A 20,161-nucleotide genomic window follows, 5' to 3' on the forward strand; every position below is an offset into this window, starting at 1 on the left:
CCCTCTATTCAGCTCTAATACGACATCATAAAAAGTTAGCACTAGAAACAATCTTAGCAGTTATTCATCCTGTACCCCTCCCTCACTCTGTAGTAATAGAGATCGTAATCCATGGTTTTATGACAAACTAATAAGGCTTCAACCACAAGAAATTAAACATTTCAAAACCAAAGTGTAAGTCACTTAAGGTAGATTTTGCTAGGTACTACTTGGGGAGCGGGATGGCAAGATACAAAGGCAGTGACATTTTGCAAGAATCTAAATGTCTACTTGAGCCTCCCAAAGACTACTAACCCTAAGTTTATAGTCTTGTCCTGCCTGACTCCATGGTGGTGCAGAATTTTGACCTTGGTAACCTCTAGCACCAGACTTCTCTGAATATTAGCCAAAACCTCATCAACTGATAGAAATGGGCTCTTCTATTGTATGATTAACCACAAAGCTTCAGATTAAGAGATTTTAATAACAGTTTTGCATAACAAAAAAAACTGGCAAAACAAACACAAAAGATAATTTTCCATTAAATTTAGTCATGGAACTTAGCTCCTTTGACTTGACTATCAAAAGTATAAGCAGGGAACTTCCCTGACGGTCCAGTGGTTAAGAATTTGCCTTCTGATGCAGGGGGTGAGGTCGATCTCTAGTTGGGGAGCTAAGATCCCACATGCCTCAGGGCCAAAAAACAAAACAGAAGCAATATTGTAACAAATTCAGTGAAGACTTTAAAAATGGTCCACATCAAAAAAAAAAAAAAGCATAAGCAGCTGCTACTGCTACTATAAAAATATCCCATTTTCCCTCCCAGTTACCCCATATGAGCCTTAGTATCTGATTATCAGCAACTCTCCAAAAGGACTCCCACCAGAAACCAACTGGACCATGAGGTATTCTCTGTTAACAATGATATTTGAGGATTTGTTCGATTCTAGAGGCAAATAACCATATAAGGAGATTAAAATTAGACTCCCGGGTTTATGACAAGACACTGCAGTATAATAGACACAAAAAACCAAAACCCATAATGTAAAGCAAAGTATTACAATGTATGTAACATAAACTGGACACACTTACAGGATCACTCATTCATTCAATTAGGAAACTTTTACTGAGCCCGACATGGCCCTGGGCCAGGCTCGGGACACAGACTGTCAACATCGCCTCAGTCACTGAATCTTGAGCTGAGACAGAGAAGAGATACCAGGAAACTACACTGGGAAACTGCAGAGTGCCATGAGACCCCACAGAAGGACAGCCTGATCCAGATGCCAGCGCCAGGGAAGACTTCCCAAAGGAAGCAACATGTAGGCTGAGACTAAAGGAGTTAGCCTTGAAGGGGAGTGGAGAATGCGTGCGGGAGCCAGGGGGTAAGCACATTATGTTCTTTTTTTTTTAATTTTTATTTTTATTCATTTTTTTATTGGAGTATAGTTCAGTATAGTTCATACAATGTGTTAGTTTCTGCTGTACAGCAAAGTGAGTCAGTTATATATAAACATGTATCTACTTTTTTTAGATTCTATTCCCATATAGGTCATTACAAAGTATTGAACAGAGTTCCCCATGCTATTCAGTAGGTTCTTATTATCTATTCTCTATATAGTAGTGTGTATGTCAATCCCAATCTCCCAATTTATCCCTCCTCCTTCCTTTCCTCCCTGGTAACCACAAGTTTGTTTTCTACATCTGTGACTCAACTGCTGTTTTGTAAACAGGTTCATTTGTACCATATTTCTTTTTTTTTTAATGTGTTTCTTTTTTTTTAATTATAAATTTATTTATTTATTTTTTGGTTGTGTTGGGTCTTCATTGCCGCGCGTGGGCTTTCTCTAGCTGAGGCGAGCAGGGGATACTTACTCTTCATTGTGGTGTGCGTGCTTTTCTTTGTGGTGGCTTCTCTTGTTGCAGAGCTCTAGGCGCAAGGGCTTCAGTAGTTGTGGCACACAGGCTCAGTAGTCGTGGTTTGCAGGCTCTAGAGCACAGGCTCAGTAGTCGTGGGGCACGGGCTTAGTTGCTCTGCAGCATGTGGGATCTTCCCGGACCAGGGCCCGAACCCATGTCCCCTGCATTGGCAGGCAGCTTCTTGACCACTGCGCCACCAGGGAAGTCCTGTACCATTACTTTAAATTCCACATAGAAGCGCTATCATATGATATTTGTCTTTCTCTGTCTGACTTACTTCACTTACTATTACAATCTCTAGGTCCATCCACGTTGCTGCATATGGCATTATTTCGTTCTTCTTTATGGCTGACTAATACTCCATTGTATATATGCACCACATCTTCTTTATCCATTCCTCTGTCGATGGACATTTAGATGGACCACTGTGCCACCAGGGAAGGCCCTGCCCCTTTTTTGATTGGGTTGTTTTTGATATTAAACATGAGCTGTTTGTATATTTTGGAGATTAATCCCTTGTCAGTCACTTCGTTTGCAAATATTTTCTCCCATTATGTGGGTTTTCTTTTTGTTGTGCTGATGGTTTCCTTTACTGTGCAAAAGCTTCTAAGTTTAATTAAGCCCCATTTGTTTATTTGTTTTTATTTTCATTACTCCAGGAGGTGGACCAAAAAAGATTTTTCTGCGATTTATGTCAGAGGGTGTTCTGCCTATGTTGTCCTCTAAGAGTTTTATGGTATCTGGTCTTACATTTAGGTCTTTAATCTATTTTGAGTTTATTTTTGTGTATGGAGATTATGTTCTAAGCAGAGAGTCTGCTTAACTGTTCCACAGACCACCAATCAATGACAGATGAAAACAGCCATGATTAAATAAACCCCATTAGGCACTGACTTCTTCTGTGCCAAAAACCTGACATTTAAATAACCATACCCTAATTTGGTTACGTTTCCAGCCATGCTTCACTCTAGAAGGTGATAAAGGACCTCCTCTTAAATGTCTTCCACTGTGTTCTTTTTATATTTTGGTTTTACTTTTGCTATTATTTTCTACTCTATTTACAAATGAGAGTAGAAGGTGAAACTCTCAAAATAATTCAGTGTTAGAATATACTGAAGGAAAACAGAACTAGTCTTCCCAGACATACTAGGGCTGATAAAGTGTTTCTGAGAGAGAGTAGTTTAACTGTAACAGTCCTAGTAATTAAATGTTGATAAAATCATCCTTTCAAATTTTTCCTAATTTTAATTAGAATCCTAAAAAGTATTAATTACACTATTTCTGTGGTTGTTAAGCACCCTTAATGTCCCAGCAAACAATAAAATTAGTTACCCAAAGACATCAATTAGAACATATCCTCACAAAATTACAATTTAACATTTTTCACCTGTGAAAACTTGTTAAATACCTATCTAAATTAAGCAGTCTCCAAAGCAAAAATGTTTTTTAAATGTACTGAATCAAGATCATTTAACATTTTGGAGATACTAAACATTTGGAGGATAACAGCACACATCTATAGTGCTTATTATATAGACCAGGCACTGTTATAGGTTCTTTATATATAACTCATTTAATACTTACAAAACCAGTGAGGTAGGTACTGCTATGACCTCCATTTTACAGTTGAGGACACTAAGACACAGAGAGATTAACTCACCCGAGATCACATAGGTAGGAAATTAAATAGTTGAGATTCACACCCAGACAGTCCACCCCCAAATCCGTGCTCTTTAACTACTGCATTACACTGTCCCTCAATAGTTTTTCAAATATAAAAGCAAAAATTAGTAAATGAAAACTACTATAATAAAACACCAGGGACTTCCCTGGTGGCACAGTGGTTAAGAATCTGCCTGCCAATGCAGGAGACACAGGGTTGAGCAGTGATCTGGGAAGATCCCACATGCCACGGAGCGGCTGGGCCCATGCACCACAACTACTGAGCCTGCGCTCTGGAGCCCGCGAGTCACAACTACTGAGCCCACGTGCCACAACTACCGAAGCCCGCATGCCTAGAGCCCGTGTTCCACAAGAGAAGCCACCGCAACGAAGAGTAGCCCCCTGCTCGCTGCAACTAGAGAAAGCCCGCGCGCAGCAATGAAGACCCAACGCAGCCAAAAATAAATAATTAATTAAAAAATAAAAGTAAAATGAAACGCCAGCCATGTACAATCCTTGAGGAATTAGTTCTTATGAACGACAGCAGTCGCTGACTAGCTGAGCATCTAACCCCTCTGTCTGAGCCACAATCTGAAACTGTGCTGTCCATCTGGACACATGGCTACGGAGAACGTGAAATGTGGCTAGTCCAAAATCAGGTGTGCTGTATGTATACAATGTGTCCTGGAAGTTGAGAGGCTTAGTATGAAAAAAATGAATGTAAAACACCTCACCAATCATGTTTTAATATTAACTGCATGTTTAAATAATTTTTGGATATAGTGAGTTAAATAAAATATATTATTAAAATTAATTTCACTTTTTTATGTGGCTACCAGAAAATTTAAAACTGCATTTGTGGCTCACATTATATTCCTACTGGACAGAGCTCATCTAAAACGTGTCCAGCTGCTGTCTACATTACTGATATTATTTAGTCTTTTCTTGATGACTCAGTCATCATGAGGACCTTTAACCACCACCCTGTGTGTAGTCTGTAATCTGTCATTGTGCTATCTTTGGTGTTGACTGAGGTCAGGATGCCCACCCTCAGACCACAACCTCAGGTTTTCTTAAAGCTGTTTCTTTCTATGGTTTCCAGCAGCATGTCTGCCCACAGCTACACCCCTCCAGCAACCTCGGATGCAGCCTCTAAAGATTTAGAAGCCAGGTAAATTAGAACTAGCACCTACGAATCAATGATAAGTTGAGTGCTGAGGAGGATCACCTCCAAGTTAGCTTCAATGCATGATTCTTTGACAACTATTTTGACTGCTCGGAGACCCTTTTCTGCCTTGACTATCTTGATAGACTCTTCTCATTGATTCCAGACACTTAATGCCAACGTTAACATAAATTAGAGCATTTACAACTCTCCTTAAAATCCTGCAACGGTAGTTTCAGTTTGAGATGCAAAAGTTCTGAAGATGAATGGTGGCGACGGCTGCTGAACAATGCGAATGTGCTTAATTCTGCAGAACTGTACACTTAAAAATGGTTAAAATGGTAAATTTTGTTATGTATATTTTACCGCAATTTAAAAAAAAAAACAACCAACTTCAACAGTTTCATATCTTTCTCAGGATCAAGTTCAAACTTTCATGCAGGTCACACATGGCCCTCAGAATCTGACCTCTACCGACCTTTCTAGCCCCCTTGCTTCATCTGGCCTTAAGCTCCAAGAAACTTCCCTCAACATACCACACCAATTCAGATCTCAATGTCCTGCAAACATTAAGGCCTCTACCTAGAATCCCTTCTTCCTCATCCTTCTCAACTCCATTCAAATGTCACCTCCTCTGTGAAAATTCCCCCGACATCCCAAGGTTGAGAAGACTCCTCTCACCACTGTGCCCTGCCGTACGTAGCTTGTACTCTGCCAGGCGTACAGTCCTTATCCTTCAGAATGGCACTTTTTATTTATATGACTGTTCCCCACCATGAGCTCACTGAGGGCAGGGACTGGGCCAGCCCTGGCACAGACCCAGCATATAAGGGATGTGCCCTAAATGCCTGCTGAGGCCATTCAGTAAACAAGTACTTACTGAAGGCCGACCAGAGGCAGGCAGTATCCTAAGCACTGGGGATCCTGCAGTGGGAAAAGAAAATGAAGCCCCACTTTCATGGAGCCTCCACAAATATCTGCTAGGTGGACATAAGTACTATAAAGAAAACTGAAGTACAATCAGGGAGGGACATTTCATACAGGGTGGCCTGGAACGTGCCGATTAGGTAGAGACCAGAGAGCAGGGGGTGAGCTTTTCTGCTGACAAAACACTGAGTGAAGTGAATCTGAGCTGGTTTTGAGCTGTGGTCTGGATAACAGAGGGTACTGGAAAGAGAAGGTAAACCTTCATTTCTAAGAAACACAAACCATCCCGCTCTGTCCTATCAACTTGATAGATTTTGCAATTACCACCTAGTTCTCCTGGCAGAAGGAACACAGGCATTCTACCTAGGTGGCGTAAGGTTCACTCACGGTCCTTTGCTGACTGAAGCCTCTCTGCCATGAGGCCTTATGGTTGCTAGAGAAAACTAAGAGGAGCGGATGTTATCAACAGAATGCACTAAGCACTTGACAATCCTCACCTTTTGAAATACACTGCTATTAAAACCTATTTTTAAAGAGGAAAATAAGACACAAAGAGGTTAAATAATTTGTCCAAGGTCACAGAGCTGGTAAGTGGCAAAGCTAGACTTTGAAACCAGACAGTCTTGGCTTCAGAGTTTGAGCTGATAATCACTATGCCCCCTGTTTTACATCTGTATTTCTATCATAAATACTCTGTTCCTATTGTTGGGGTTTTTTTTTCTGTTAATCCTAAAATTGTCACATTTTACTTCATCGTTCTTCACATTTTGACAAAATCTCACTTCTCATTTCTATTCTAACACAAAAATCTGTCTATATTTTGATCATTTGAGTTTAATTATTTACTGATATTATTTTCAAGACTGCCATGAGACAAAACTATAAACATGCAATAGAGCAAAAACCAAAATACAAATTATCAATACAGAGACACAGATTACACTGCTATAAAAAGTGTGCATATATACTCCACAAAGATGTAGGAGGCCCAGGCCAGCCACTGTCCCATGAAGCTGGGTCTAGTGGGGGCTCTGGGTGGGGCTGATCAGGCAAAATGACAAGTACAAGGGATGACACATGTGTGTGGCATGCCACAAATGCCCAGGCAGTAATCTAGAACACCAAAAACACAACATTAAAATTCACTTAATATAGGGCAAATGATTTTTTTTAACTCAATATATTTATTTTACCTTAAGATTTAAGAGTAACATCTTTCAGGCAGGATATAGCAGGCATCTCAAGCTCAACACACCCAAAATAAACCTCATTCATCCCCTTACAGCCCTCTAAACCTATTCCTTCTCACGTGTTCTCTATCTTGGTTACAGGAAAGACAAGCCTGGCTGCTGAAGCAATAAACCTGTTATCCTCAACTCCAGCCACTGTACTTCCTTCCTGTTAATCACACACACTCACACATCAGTACACACACTCACATGTATGCACACTCTCACACACCCTCTCACTCCATCAGATCTATTTTACCTCCTATTGACTGGCTCTTTCCCTTGACCTTCATGTCAAGTCTGACCTGCATCAGCTGGTCTCCTAACTGCTCTTCCTGTTTCTTTTTAATTTCCCTTCCTCCGCAGTCCATCCCCCGGCCTTGGCTCCAGAATTCTCCCTCTATCATACAAATCTGACTGCATCATTCCACTTTTTAAAAACGTTTGGTGGGGGCTTCCCTGGTGGCGCAGTGGTTGAGAGTCCGCCTGCCGATGCAGGAGACACGGGTTCGTGCCCCGGTCTGGGAAGATCCCACGTGCCGCGGAGCGGCTGGGCCCGTGAGCCATGGCTGCTGAGCCTGCGCGTCCGGAGCCTGTGCTCCCCAACGGGAGAGGCCACAACAGTGAGAGGCCTGCGTACCGAAAAAAAACAAAAACAACAACAACAACAACAAAAAAACCCGTTTGGTTTCTGATCACCCACGGGATCAAGTTCGAACCCCATTAGAACACACACACACCTCTTCACAATGGGGTCTGACGCTACTTTCCACATCATACCTTCTTTTATTCAAAAGATCATCACCGAACACCAACTATGTGGCCAGTCATTGGGACAGGCACTGGTGGTAAATAGCAAATAAAAAGAGACAGCTCCTGCTGCCATGAAAATTACAGTTTAGGACAAGAAAGACATTAACCAGTCACACAAACAAATGTTTAAGACTGCACTACAAGTATTGCAAAGGTAGACCAGGCAAAATGTTCTGAAATCAAATAGTGGCAAAAGTTGTACAATCTTGTAAACACACTGAAAACCACTAAATTGTACACCTTAAAAGGTAAATTTTATGGTATGTGAATTATATCTTAAAAAAAAAAAAGGCACACCAGGTTGAAGGCCTCTACCGTTATATTTGGCCAAGGCAAAGATGGGAAAGTTTTCCAGAGGAAATGAAACTTATTACATATAACTAACATTTGCTGAGCATTTACTACACAACAGGCACCTTTTGCTGTAATAATCCATCTAACTCTAAGGTTACTATTATTATTATCCTCAGTTTAAAGACAAAGAACTGAGGGATCAGAAAGCCAATAAATGGTGATGCCAGAATCCACACTTAAGCCAACTGACACCAGGGCCCATACTCTGCTACAGTGAAGTCACCTGGGCAATGCCTGCTATTAGAGCTACTTATGATACAATAAGTAAACCACTGTGTTTCATTCCTTCCAAAAGCAATTTCTCTCCACGTCCTCTATAAGGCCCTTAAAAGGCCCTTTAAGATCCTAACTCATCCGCTCACCACCATCACCTTCCTGACTTCATCTCCTCCGCTCTCCCCGCCACGCCCCCCCCACATACTCTGCTCCAGGCGTCCTTTCGTGTCTCCAGAATGCTGGGCACGCTCTTACCACAGGGCCTTTGCATTTGCTTGACCTACAACGACTGCAAGCACAACATATGTTATAAATCATGATTCTGTCAAAACTTCAGTTAACGTTTTCTCTAGACACACTTAACAATACTGCTAGCAAGACCCTGTTCTGAATTAGACACTAACATTTCGAATGTCACTTATTAATTTTAGCCAAAACTACCCCATTTTCCAGTCTTTTATTGTTCTGTATGATGTCACCATGCAAAGATTTTTATTTTACAAAATCTAGTAACAGCAGCTTTTGCTTACCAATTAGTGTGAACAACAGTCATACGGCTATCTTTGCAGTGAAATAAAACAAAGCAATCGAGCCAAGAAAGTGTCACAATAGAACCTGATTACCACCATTCCTCTGTTCAGCCCTAGAACCATAGTTTGTGAAATAACTATGGCAACAGCACTTCAAGGCATCAAAATCCCACCGAACTTTTGCTGGGAAGCTACTGCCCATCTGTGCAAACACACAAAAATGCATGTTGACAACCAGTTATATAACTTCAATACAGTAACCTGGTGATATTTTAAGTTTCTATCATGCTAAAAATTCTAAGTAACTCTTAGGCATATATGCTGGCATAAACTTTTCAAAGTAGGACGCTGAGAAAGAAAAGATACATTTAACACATTTACATTTAAAACAGAGTTGTCCCCAAACTCAAGATGGCGAAAACTATCGCCTTTTATCAAAAAGATTCACCGTGAGAAGCTTTTAAATATTAAGCTCCATTTGTGCTAAGCATCGGGGGAAAATATTTAGCCCAATTCAACTTACCAGCACCTCTAGCAAAATGCCTTGACTATAGCAAGTAAGTGACTGGTTCAATGGCTAGGAGCAAAGGCTTTTCAGTCAGACAGTTTGTTTTCAAACCTTGTTTTACCACTTACTATCTGGGGGACCTTAGTCAAGTTTTACTTCCTGAGCCTCAGTTCTCCATAAAAATAGAGACACCACCACAAAGCCTATAGGATGCAGTGCTTTAGCACATAATGACAAACACCATACACTGAGTGCTCACTATAACTAAACTGAATTGTAGGAAGTTAAATAGCTGCAAAACTTTGTTGCTGTACTTAATACTGTAGCCTTCAGAAGAGTTATCCCTATAGACTAGTCTTTAGTTCAATAAAACTGTAATAATAAAATCTTTTATATACACATCTTTGTATGAGCGAAGCTTTGCTTTTCCTTTTGTGAATTTTTTGGGCACTCCAAAGGCTAGAAATAGTTTAATTATTTTAAATGGTAATATTATGTCTGTAATTTTGTTTTAAAGAAACCAGTTAAAAAAAAATCTTCTCCAGTCCTCAGTGTTTTGTTTACTGAGTTAGCCTGTAAATTCAAGCCTATCAAATGACTTAATGATTAAGTGGGACTTCCCTGGTGGCACAGTGGTTAAGAATCTGCTTGCCAATGCAGGGTACACGGGTTCGAGCCCTGGTCTGGGAAGATCCCACATGCTGCGGAGCAACTAAGCCCGTGTGCCATAACTACTGAGCCTGTGCTCTAGAGCCCGTGAGCCACAGCTACTGAGCCCACATGCCACAACTACTGAAGCCTGAGCGCCTAGAGCCCGTGCTCCGTAACATGAGAAGACACCGCAATGAGAGCCTGCACACCATAATGAAGAGTAGCTCCCGCTCGCCACAACTAGAGAAAACCCGCGTACAGCAATGAAGACCCAACGCAGCCAAAAATTAATTAATTAATTAATTTTAAAAAACCAATAATAGTGAACATCCACTGAGCTCCTTCTATCAGCTCTATCATCAAAGATACTTGGGGGCCTCCCTGGTGGCGCAGTGGTTGGGAGTCCGCCTGCCGATGCAGGGGATACGGGTTCGTGCCCCGGTCTGGGAGGATCCCATATGCCGCGGAGCGGCTGGGCCCGTGAGCCGTGGCCGCTGGGCCTGCGCGTCCGGAGCCTGTGCTCCGCAGCGGGAGAGGCCACAACGGTGAGAGGCCCGCATACCGCAAAAAGAAAAAAAAAAAAAAAAGATACTTGGGCAGTGAATGAGTTTACTAAAAGGCTGCCAAAACAAGTGTCAAGTTGTGTCAACCTTTGCTGCAGCCAATGCAAATATTATTGACCCCCCCATGAAAGTATCTGCTATATATCAACTACCGGACCAACCACAAATACTTGGAAACCACTAGGACCAACTCATTTTACAGGTGAAGAACTGAGACCCAAAGAGATTAAGTCCACAGGTCACACAGTTACTTACAAGTGGGGACTGGAACCTAAGCCTCTCTGCTTCCAGTACATTGTTTTGTCAATTACATGACAGCTGACGGTTTAAAAAGAGAAAGACCTATTCCAGAACCTCAAAATGTTTTCTACATCGTTGGGAAGAAAGTGAATACCTGAAATAAGTGAATGTTTGTTTAATGAGAGCTAAATATTAAGCACAAACCAATGTAACCCATAGCCCACAGTGAATATACTGAAGGGCTCCTAGGACAGAAATGAGTGGAATCAACTAGTCACACTGTGTGGTGTCTACTGGAGGTAAGGAGCCCCACTGCTAACATTACTAAAGGCACCGCCAGAGTGCCCTTCTTACAGGTAAAACACACTTCAGAGCCGCAAAACTTCCTTTACTCAAGTCAGCAGTCCTTTGGAAGAGAAAGAAGTCTCCTCAGTGCCACTCCCCAGATATATTTCACTGTGCACAAAGTTTTACAGCTGCAAAATGTTCATTCTCTGTTGAAAAGAATGATGCTAACAATCAAGGCAGTTTTTCAGCCTTTCCATGCTCTGAACCAGGCTAATTTTATTAAAATTCTTATTTTGGGACTTCCCTGGTGGCGCAGTCTTTAAGAATCCACCTGCCAATGCAGGGGACACAGGTTTGAACCCTGGTCCGGGAAGATCCCACACGTCGCGGAGCAACTAAGCCCGTATGCCACAACTACTGAAGCCGGCACGCCTAGAGCCTGTGCTCCGCAACAAGAGAAGCCACCGCAATGAGAAGCCTGCACACTGCAGTGAAGAGTAGCCCCTGCTCGCCGCAACTAGAGAAAGCCCGCGCGCGGCAACAAAGACCCAACGCAGCAAAAAATAAATAAATAAATTTATTATTTTTTTTAAAATTCTTATTTATCAAATCTGTTTAGGTATGGCCTAAATGATTTCAGGTCTAGACCTTAGGGACCAGCCAACAAGTAATCTTTAAAGTATAGCCCTCTTTTTTGCTTGGGAAAACAGTTTTAAAATGTCACCCACTAAAAAAAGGTGAATGACCACAAATACTAGAATGCCATAATATTTTCATAAGGGAAAATTCCAAAATATAGCTTTGTTTAAAAGTAGACAATCATGAAACTCTGTGTAACAGGCAAATTGAACACTTCTACAAAGACATTATTGTGTCAGATGAGAACACGGCCAGATACTTATTTACAATGGCTGAGAGACTGGGTGCTGCAGTAAGCCATCTGATCAATTAAAAGTTATTACAGACTCTCAAATAAGTAGAATATACTCTAAACCTGTGTTGTTCAATAGAGTGGCCACTAGCTACATGTAGCTACTGAGCACTTGAAATGTCCTAGTCTGAAATAAGGTGTGCTATATATGTAAAACTTTACTGGATTCACACTGGCTTTCAATGACTTAGTACCAAAAAAAAGTAAAATATCACATTAGTAAATTTTTCATACTGATTACATGTTAAAATGATAATATTTTTGATACACTGAGTTAATAAAAGATACTATTAAAAATAAAACCAATTACTAGAAAAATTTAAGTCCCATTTTGTTGCTCATTACATTCCTACTGGGTAGTGCTACTCTATACAAACTATGCAAAATGCAATCTAATCCTCTTTTGATGATTCATGACGATAATGATGAACACCAAATATATAATAAAGAAAAAATCTCATTTATATCTTGGATACATAGTTTAAGATAGTATCAAGTAAGAATGGCATGTTCTTAAAACTTCTATTAAATTTACAACCAACGCCAACTACATTTATAGAGGAAGGACTCAATCCTAAAAGTAGTACTTTTAGAGAACAAGAAGGAAATACAAAGTAAAGACCACAAAAGAGGGACTAAGAGAAATACCATCTGTTTCTAGAAGGCATTTAAAAATAAAAGCAGTGTGTTTTAAATAGTTAGTAGGCCTGTTTTTTAAAAACAACATTTGATTATGATGAGTATCATAAAGAAGTTTCCCAATTGCCAGCTAAGCAAACGTCGTCAAAAGGAAAACCTGGTAAGGTTGAGACTAGAAATTCTAACTATGTGAGGAATAGAAGTAAAATGTCTGAATATACCATATGGAAAATGTAAGCCAAATTTCTTAACAGGGTATTTAAAATGAAACATCATACAATGATGAAACCAGTCAAAATTTTATAGATATCCTTCAATATTACTATGGTATCAACTGTTACAGGATTTAACTAAAAGTGGTTTCAAAATTCCAAAACACCATAGTGCCTTTTCCAAATCTAGCCAGTGAGAAATAGGGAGAGAACTGTTTCCAAATGCCTTATCTTGCAGAGGTTAAAATTAGAAATTGACAATTCAGAGCCATATTAACCATAATAAATATCTGCAGGGCATTCTGTTTGACAAGCGCTATTGGACACATCATCCTGTTTGATCCTCAGGACAGCCCTCAGATATTGGTATGTTTTTATCCCTGCTTTAGAGGTAATTCCAGGCTTGGAGACCTTGACTTGTTCAAGGTCACATTGCTAAAAAGTAGCAGAACCAGTACTTGATTCTGGTTCTTCTGAGGCTCATCCAGTTCTCCTTCCATTACTCATTTAAAGCCAAACGTTTAGAAATACAACAAGCTCTGATGCCCAAGAAGGATCTAAGGATCAACTAGGTCAAACCTTAAGACTCTGCAAACACGATGTGTTGGAATCAGTTCAAAAAGGGGAGAAGAGATTATCAAGAGACAGGAAATGACTTGAAAGATCAGAGGAAAAAAAATCTAATCTAAATGTCCTTGGGTGCAGGCATAGCAGAATAATAGCATTCAAGCAGAAAAGGCAGAGAATCGGTACTTTCCTTCTGAAATGTGATTTTCAATGTAGAAATTGTAGGCTAAAAGAACGATTTTGTTGTTACTTTACTATAAATGTGTTTGAGAATTTTACTTAATATACAGGCACTCAGAAAACCAATACATCCACTGGGTACCACCAGCCCTTCATTTTTTTCACAAGTCATGACATTTACTTCACAAAAAGCCACATGAGAAAAATTATAATTCAGCACCCACTGCTATTTAGATTAGAGTTAAAGGAAAAGGTCAGGTAGGAGAATGGCAAATTTAATGAGCACTGTCTTCTTCCTAGTACAACGCATCCTTGAGGGCAGGACAAAGGCGGCACCACCACAAACGAACCTAGTTCAACCTTCAAAACACACTGACAACAGGCCAGTTAACGCAAAATGTACAAATCTCGAAGGCACCGTGGAAGGGAATTCCTAAAACGGCTCTCTAAATCCATTCCTAAGTAAGGAATGTAAAGTAAATTCCTAAATATAATACAACAGGATTCCAGAATCAGGAAAGAGCTACGGAGAAATGTGGGTTTCCAGCGTGGGAACACCACACGGGGGTGCCCACACTGCCGACACCAAATACGACACCGGCCCATTTCAGGCGGGGGACAGAGGCGCCTCGAGACCCCGAAACGGGGCGAGCGCCAAACGACACCCCTGCCTCCCCTTCCGACCCCCCGCCGGGACGCATGGGGAAAACCAACCGGCTCCAATTTCACCTCCGGCTTCCCCTCCCGGGCAGTGCGGCCGGGGAGGCTCGGCAGGAAGGGCCGCCCCGCGGCCGAGGGAGGGGCGCCGGCCCGGGGACCCCCGCCCAGACCTACCCCCGACCGCGTCGGCCCCCGCACCCGGACCCCGAAGCGAACCCCGGACCAAGGACCCCCGGACGCCGGCCCAGCCCTCGCTGACAGCCGGCGCCGCCCCACCTGCCCGCCCGGGGGGCGCCGGGGCCGGGCGCGCCCGCCAGGCCACTTCCTTCCCCGCCCGCCCGGCCCGCCGGGCTCGCGCGGGCCCCGAGGGCCGGGAGCCGCGGGAGGAAGGAGGCTTGGCTAGCCGCCCGCGGAGGAAACTGCCGCCGCCCGCACCCACCGGCATCATCGCGGCGCGGGTCCGCGGCGCCCTCCGCCGCCTGACAGGACGCTCGGCGTCGCGCCGCGCCGCGCCCGCAGCTCCGGCCGCCTTCACAGGCCGCGCGCCCGCCGCCGCGCTCTCGGGCCCTCACGGCGAGGCGGCGGCTGCAGAGGGTTGCAGAGCCTGGTTGACCCTGTCGTGGCCGCCGGCGCGCTGCGTCGCTGTCTCAGGACCGGTCGCCGTCGCCACCACCTCCGCCCGACCGCCTGCCGCCGCCAGCCCGCGGACTCTCCTCAGCCCCCGCAGGCCCTGCCCCCAGCGCGTCGCCCCACACGGGGCCAGCTGCCCCCTCCGATTGGCCCAACTGTGCCGGGGGCGGGTCCGGGGGTGGGGCATCCCAGCCCCGCCCGCCCAACCTCGCTCCCGGCCGCGGCCAGGTACGAGCGCGTCCGCGCTCCCGCGGGCGGGCGGGGGAGGGGCGGGAGTGCTGCGGAAGCTGGATCGCTGCCCCGCCCGGCGTGAAGGCCCGTGGGCTCCAGGCCGTGCGGGGCCAAGATCCCGGACCCTCGGAGACGTCGGGCATGGGAAAACCGAGGTCCAAAGAAGGAAGGGTCCGGCCGGGGCACCGCAGCGGGTCACGGTAGGGCCGAGACTCGAACCCCAACTCAGGGAGGCCGGAGGGGGCGGGGCGCATCCCGCGGCGACGGCGCGCGCGCCCGCCTTTGACCGCGTCCTGACCCCCGGCTCCCGGCGCCCGGTGGGGCTGCAGGCCAGGGGCCGGATCGGAAGGGTGTGGGTGCGCCCCAAACCGTGCAAGTGACCCGGCTCCGCATTGCTTAAGATGAACCTACGAACCGGCGTGGCGCTCGGCGCCTGGGCACCTGTTCCCCGACACCACTGCCTCCCCGCGTGTTCTGCGACTCCCACTGCCCTTTCCCTACGGCCAGCCGACCTTCCCGGGCACGTGACCGCTCTTCAGCCTTGGCCCTTCACACAGGCGATACCCCCGGCCTAGAATGCCTGTGCGCACCTGTACCAGCATCCTTCGATGCTCAGACGTCCCCGGGCAGCGCCCAGTCCTTCTCTCCAGGGTCCGGGTCTCTCTTTACAACCCTCTCTCCCGTGACGCCACCCACTCAGGTCTGAGCGCCTGAGTAACAGAGGCCAGGGCAGGGGCTGAGCAGACTCTCAGTGAAGGCCGGCCAATGGGCAGGCATCCTTTCTGTGCCCTCCACACTGTACCATTCACTGGAACCCTGACAGAGACGAGATGGTAACTGATGCACTCCACAGGCAGCTCTAAAACTTCCTTGAGCATCCGGAGCATAGGGGTCTGTTTATGGCCCCAAACCCACCTTGGGAAGGGCTCAGCTCCTTAGAGATGACACCAGGTGGTGGTCAGAGTCCATCCCTAGCCTGTCTGCTCCTTTGAGGGGCCTGAGGCTGCTGGGTGGGGCTGAGGGACAAAGGGGGAGGAGTCCAGAGAGCAACACCATACTCCTCTTGGCCAAGGGGGTCAGTGGTTGAGAGAGTAGGACTTCCCAGTTAGACAGACACTGCCTTGGCCACACCCTCACAGTATGATCTTAGACAAGCTACATCTTCTCTCTGTATCTCAATTTGCCCACCTCTGTAATGGGAAACTACAGGAATAATAACACCTGCTTCATATTTAGGGAGATTTAGCACAGTTTGTGGTCCATGGGAGCTGCTCCATAAATAGTAGTTTTCTGTAGTTATGCTGTCGTTAGCAAGCAGGCTTAGTATATACATCTATCCCAGGTAATCCCCTGAGAGAGGGATTATGCAGGGATTTTAAAATTTATACACACTGGGCATCAAGGGCTAATGACACATCTCTTCTGGGAGCAGGGTTTGGAGAGAAGAGGAAGCTCTAGGTAACGGGAGGTCCTAGGTTGAAAGTCAGAGACCTGGGTTCCAATTCCAGCTCTACTTCTGATTCCCTGTGTGGCCCTAAGCAACTTGCATCGCTTCTCTGGGTGTCAGTTTCCCCATCTCTAACCAGGAAGGGGTTAGATTCCATGATCTCTGAGGGTCTTTCAGCCCTGACACGCTATGGTCATGAGTCGTGAAGGAGTGGGTACCGGCCCACTAAGCCAGGCAAGGGACAGGCTTTGCCAGGGCACGGCAGAGAAGCGCCACCTGGGGATGAAGTGGTCAAAATGAGCTCACTCTCCTGAGAAGGGGAGGCTTGGCCGTTGGAGTCCCACTCTTGCCTGTAGGACCTGTGGGCACAGACAGTGGCAGCTCTCCTGCCCTCGCACCAAGGTACTCTCTGTCCTCCAGGCAGGCATCCATCTGAAGCCAGGCTGGTCAATGGCCCGCCACAGAGGCTCTCCAGCTGCTACTCCTCCTCTCCATCCTGCTTCAAGCTCCAAGCATCAGGCCCCATCACCTGGTACCCAGACCAAGGTCATGCATAATTGGCCTCCCTTCTCTGACCTCCTCCACACCCAGACCATCCCACACATGGACATAACTAGGTCACACACAAACACCCCGACCCTGCAAAGCCCTCTGTGTCTCCACATCACCCAGATTAAAGTTCACAAGAGGCCCTTCAGGAGTCACTGTTGATGCTGGGATATGGTTTTTAGGGTGGTCTAAGAAGATGTCTGGATTGTTCAGAGAGGCATACTAGCAAAACAGTTCAGCAAAGGAGAGAGAGAGAGGCAGGTGGGATAGCTTATGCACACTCGGCCAGTTCTTGGTAATTGTTGAATCTGGGCAATGGGTACATGGGATACATTGTCCTTTTCTCTCTACTTGGTATGTTTGAACTATTTTATATTTTAAAAAATGATTACTCTTTAAAGCAAATAAAAAACGCATTTGGGGAGAAAATCAGTATAGACTCATATTTGCATAAAGGAATTCTTGAAGGGTCAAGAACACTAATAAAGTAATGATTGCAGATGGGAATGGGAACTGGGTGGATTAGGGACAGAAATCAGAGTAAGAATTTTCACTGTTACTTGTTTTTTAAATTTTTATTTATTTATTATTTATTTTATATTTACTTTGGCTGTGCCTGGTCTTAGTTGTGGCATGCGGGGTCTTTTATTTGAGGCATGCGGACTCCTTGGTTGCGGCTTGCATGTGGAATCTAGTTCCCCAACCAGGGATCGAACCCCGGGCCCCCTGTGCTGGGAACGTGGAGTCTTACCCACTGGATCACCAGGGAAGTCCCAAATTTTCACTATTCCTTTTTCTTTTTTTTTTTTTTTTTTTTTTTTTTTTTTTTTTTTGCGGTACGTGGGCCTCGCGCTGTTGTGGCCTCTCCCGTTGCGGAGCACAGGCTCTGGACGCGCAGGCTCAACGGCCATGGCCCACGGGCCCAGCCGCTCCGCGGCACGTGGGATCTTCCCGGACCGGGGCACGAACCCGCGTCCCCTGCATCGGCAGGTGGGCTCTCAACCACTGCACCACCAGGGAAGCCCTATTCCTTTTTAAAAGTAAACTTTATAGCAATTTTAGATTTACAGAAGACTTGCAAAGATAATACAGAGTTCCCATATTCCTTCCCCCAGCCTCCACCCTGTTTTCCCTACTATTAACATATTAGTGTGGTACATTCATTAAAACTAATGAACCAATATTGATACATTTTTATTAACTAAGTCCATACTTTATTCATTGGGTAAATTCCCTTAGTTTTACCCAATGTCCTTTGTCCCAGGATCCCATCCAGGACACCACATTACATTTAATCATGTCACCTTCGGCTCCTCTTGGCTGTGACACTTCCGCAGACCTTCCTTATTTTTTATGACCTTGACAATTAATGAGGAATACTGGTTAGGTATTTTGTAGAATATTTCTCACTTGAGATTTAGCTGATAATTTCCTCATGATTAGATTGAGTTTATGGGACTTTGTGGGGAATGTCACAGAGGTAAAATGCCATTTTCATCATATCATATCAAAGGCGCATACTATCAACCTGCCATTTCACTGTTGTTGTTGACCGATCACCTGGTCACTATTACTTTTCCTGTTTGATTTTTGAACCAGGTGAATAAAGTACTATTTAAAATTTAAAAATTTCAATCTTAAGACCCGTATTAGTTTGCTAGGGCTGCCATAACAAAAGATCACAGATGAGCGGCTTAAACAACAGAAATTTATTTTCTCACAGTTCTGGAGGCTGGAAGTCGTAGCTCAAGGTGGTGGCAAGGTTGGGTTCTTCTGAGGCCTCTCTCCTTGGCTTGCAGATGGCTGCCCTCTCGCCAGCTCTTCACATGGTCTTTTCTCTTGTGCACGCATCCCTGGTGTCTCACCCTGTTTTTATAAGGATATCAGTCTACTGGATTAGGGCCTATCCGTATGGCCTCCATTGAATCTTTTTTTTTTTTTTTGGCTGCATTGGGTCTTCGTTGCTGTGCACAGGCTTCTCTAGTCGCAGCGAGCAGGGGTTACTCTTCGTTGTGATGTGCCGGCTTCTCATTGCGGTGGCTACTGTTGTTGCGGAGCACGGGCTCTAGGCACGCAGGCTTCAGTAGTTGTGGCTCGCGGACTTTAAAGCACAGGCTCAGTAGTTGTGGCACATGGGCTTAGTTGCTTTGCGGCATGTGGGATCTTCCGGACAAGGGATCGAACCCGTGTCCCCTGCACTGTTGGCAGGCGGATTCTTAACCACTGCGCCACCAGGGAAGTTCTTCCTTGAATTTTGATTACCTCTTTAAAGATCCTATCTCCAAATACAGTCACATTCAGAGGTGTGTTAGGGGTTAGGACTTCAACATATGAATCTTGGGGGGACACAATTCAGTCCCTAACAAGACACTTCATAGCCTGGCCCAGTCTACCTTCTACCTTTTCGGGTTAATCTCCTATGCTCCCAGCACCCCACATCTGGAATTTTTTTTTTTTTTTTTGGCCACTCAGCTTGTGGGATCTTAGTTCCCCAACCAGGGATCGGACTTGGGCCCCGGCAGTGAAAGTGCCGAGTGCTAACCACTGGACTGCCAGGGAGTCCCCTCACACCTGGATCTTCTACCCCAGCCATCCAGAGGCTGGGCCGTCCCCCGTCCAGGACCCTATGCCTGCGAGTTCCTCAAGAAGTGCTACCCGCTCCTGCCACAACTCAAATCCCTCCTCTTCTTCAAGGCTTTCCCAGATTCCCCCCAGGAGAACTCACCTCTACCACCTTCTCCCAGACTGCTTAGACCTGGCTCACTCGTCACATCCGGCTGCTTTAGGTCTGGAGACATACCTGTCTCCCCCAGGGCCCAGTGGGCTCATTTAGGTAATAAGTGTTCACTGGCTTTCTCCAGTGTGCCCAGCACTGGTCCAGGCCCCGGCAACACAACCTTGAGTAAGACGAACATGGTCCCTGTTCTCACGGAGCTTATAGTCTGGTCAGGGAGAAGATGATAAACAAGAACGCGAGCAAATAAAATAACTCTTCAAATTCTGGTAAGCACATACAACAAATGCAGTAAACCAGATTAATGCGACAGAGATAACTGCTTTTGCCAGGAGA

General features: G+C 45.1%; 1 protein-coding gene across 1 annotated transcript in view; it reads right to left on the minus strand.

Annotated features, from left to right (window-relative positions):
* PPP1R13B (protein phosphatase 1 regulatory subunit 13B) overlaps window positions 1-14,935 on the minus strand; it is an 88,718-nt gene extending 73,783 nt beyond the window's left edge. Inside the window, exon 1 of the mRNA XM_081227182.1 lies at window positions 14,674-14,935. Within this exon, the coding sequence (XP_081083308.1) occupies window positions 14,674-14,682 (9 nt within the window). The 5' untranslated portion in view covers window positions 14,683-14,935. The remainder of the gene's footprint in view (window positions 1-14,673) is intronic.
* Between the last annotated feature and the right edge of the window lie 5,226 nt (window positions 14,936-20,161).

This window comes from Mesoplodon bidens (assembly GCF_964165515.1).
Source record: "Mesoplodon bidens genome assembly, chromosome: 3".
Lineage (NCBI taxonomy): Eukaryota > Metazoa > Chordata > Mammalia > Artiodactyla > Ziphiidae > Mesoplodon > Mesoplodon bidens.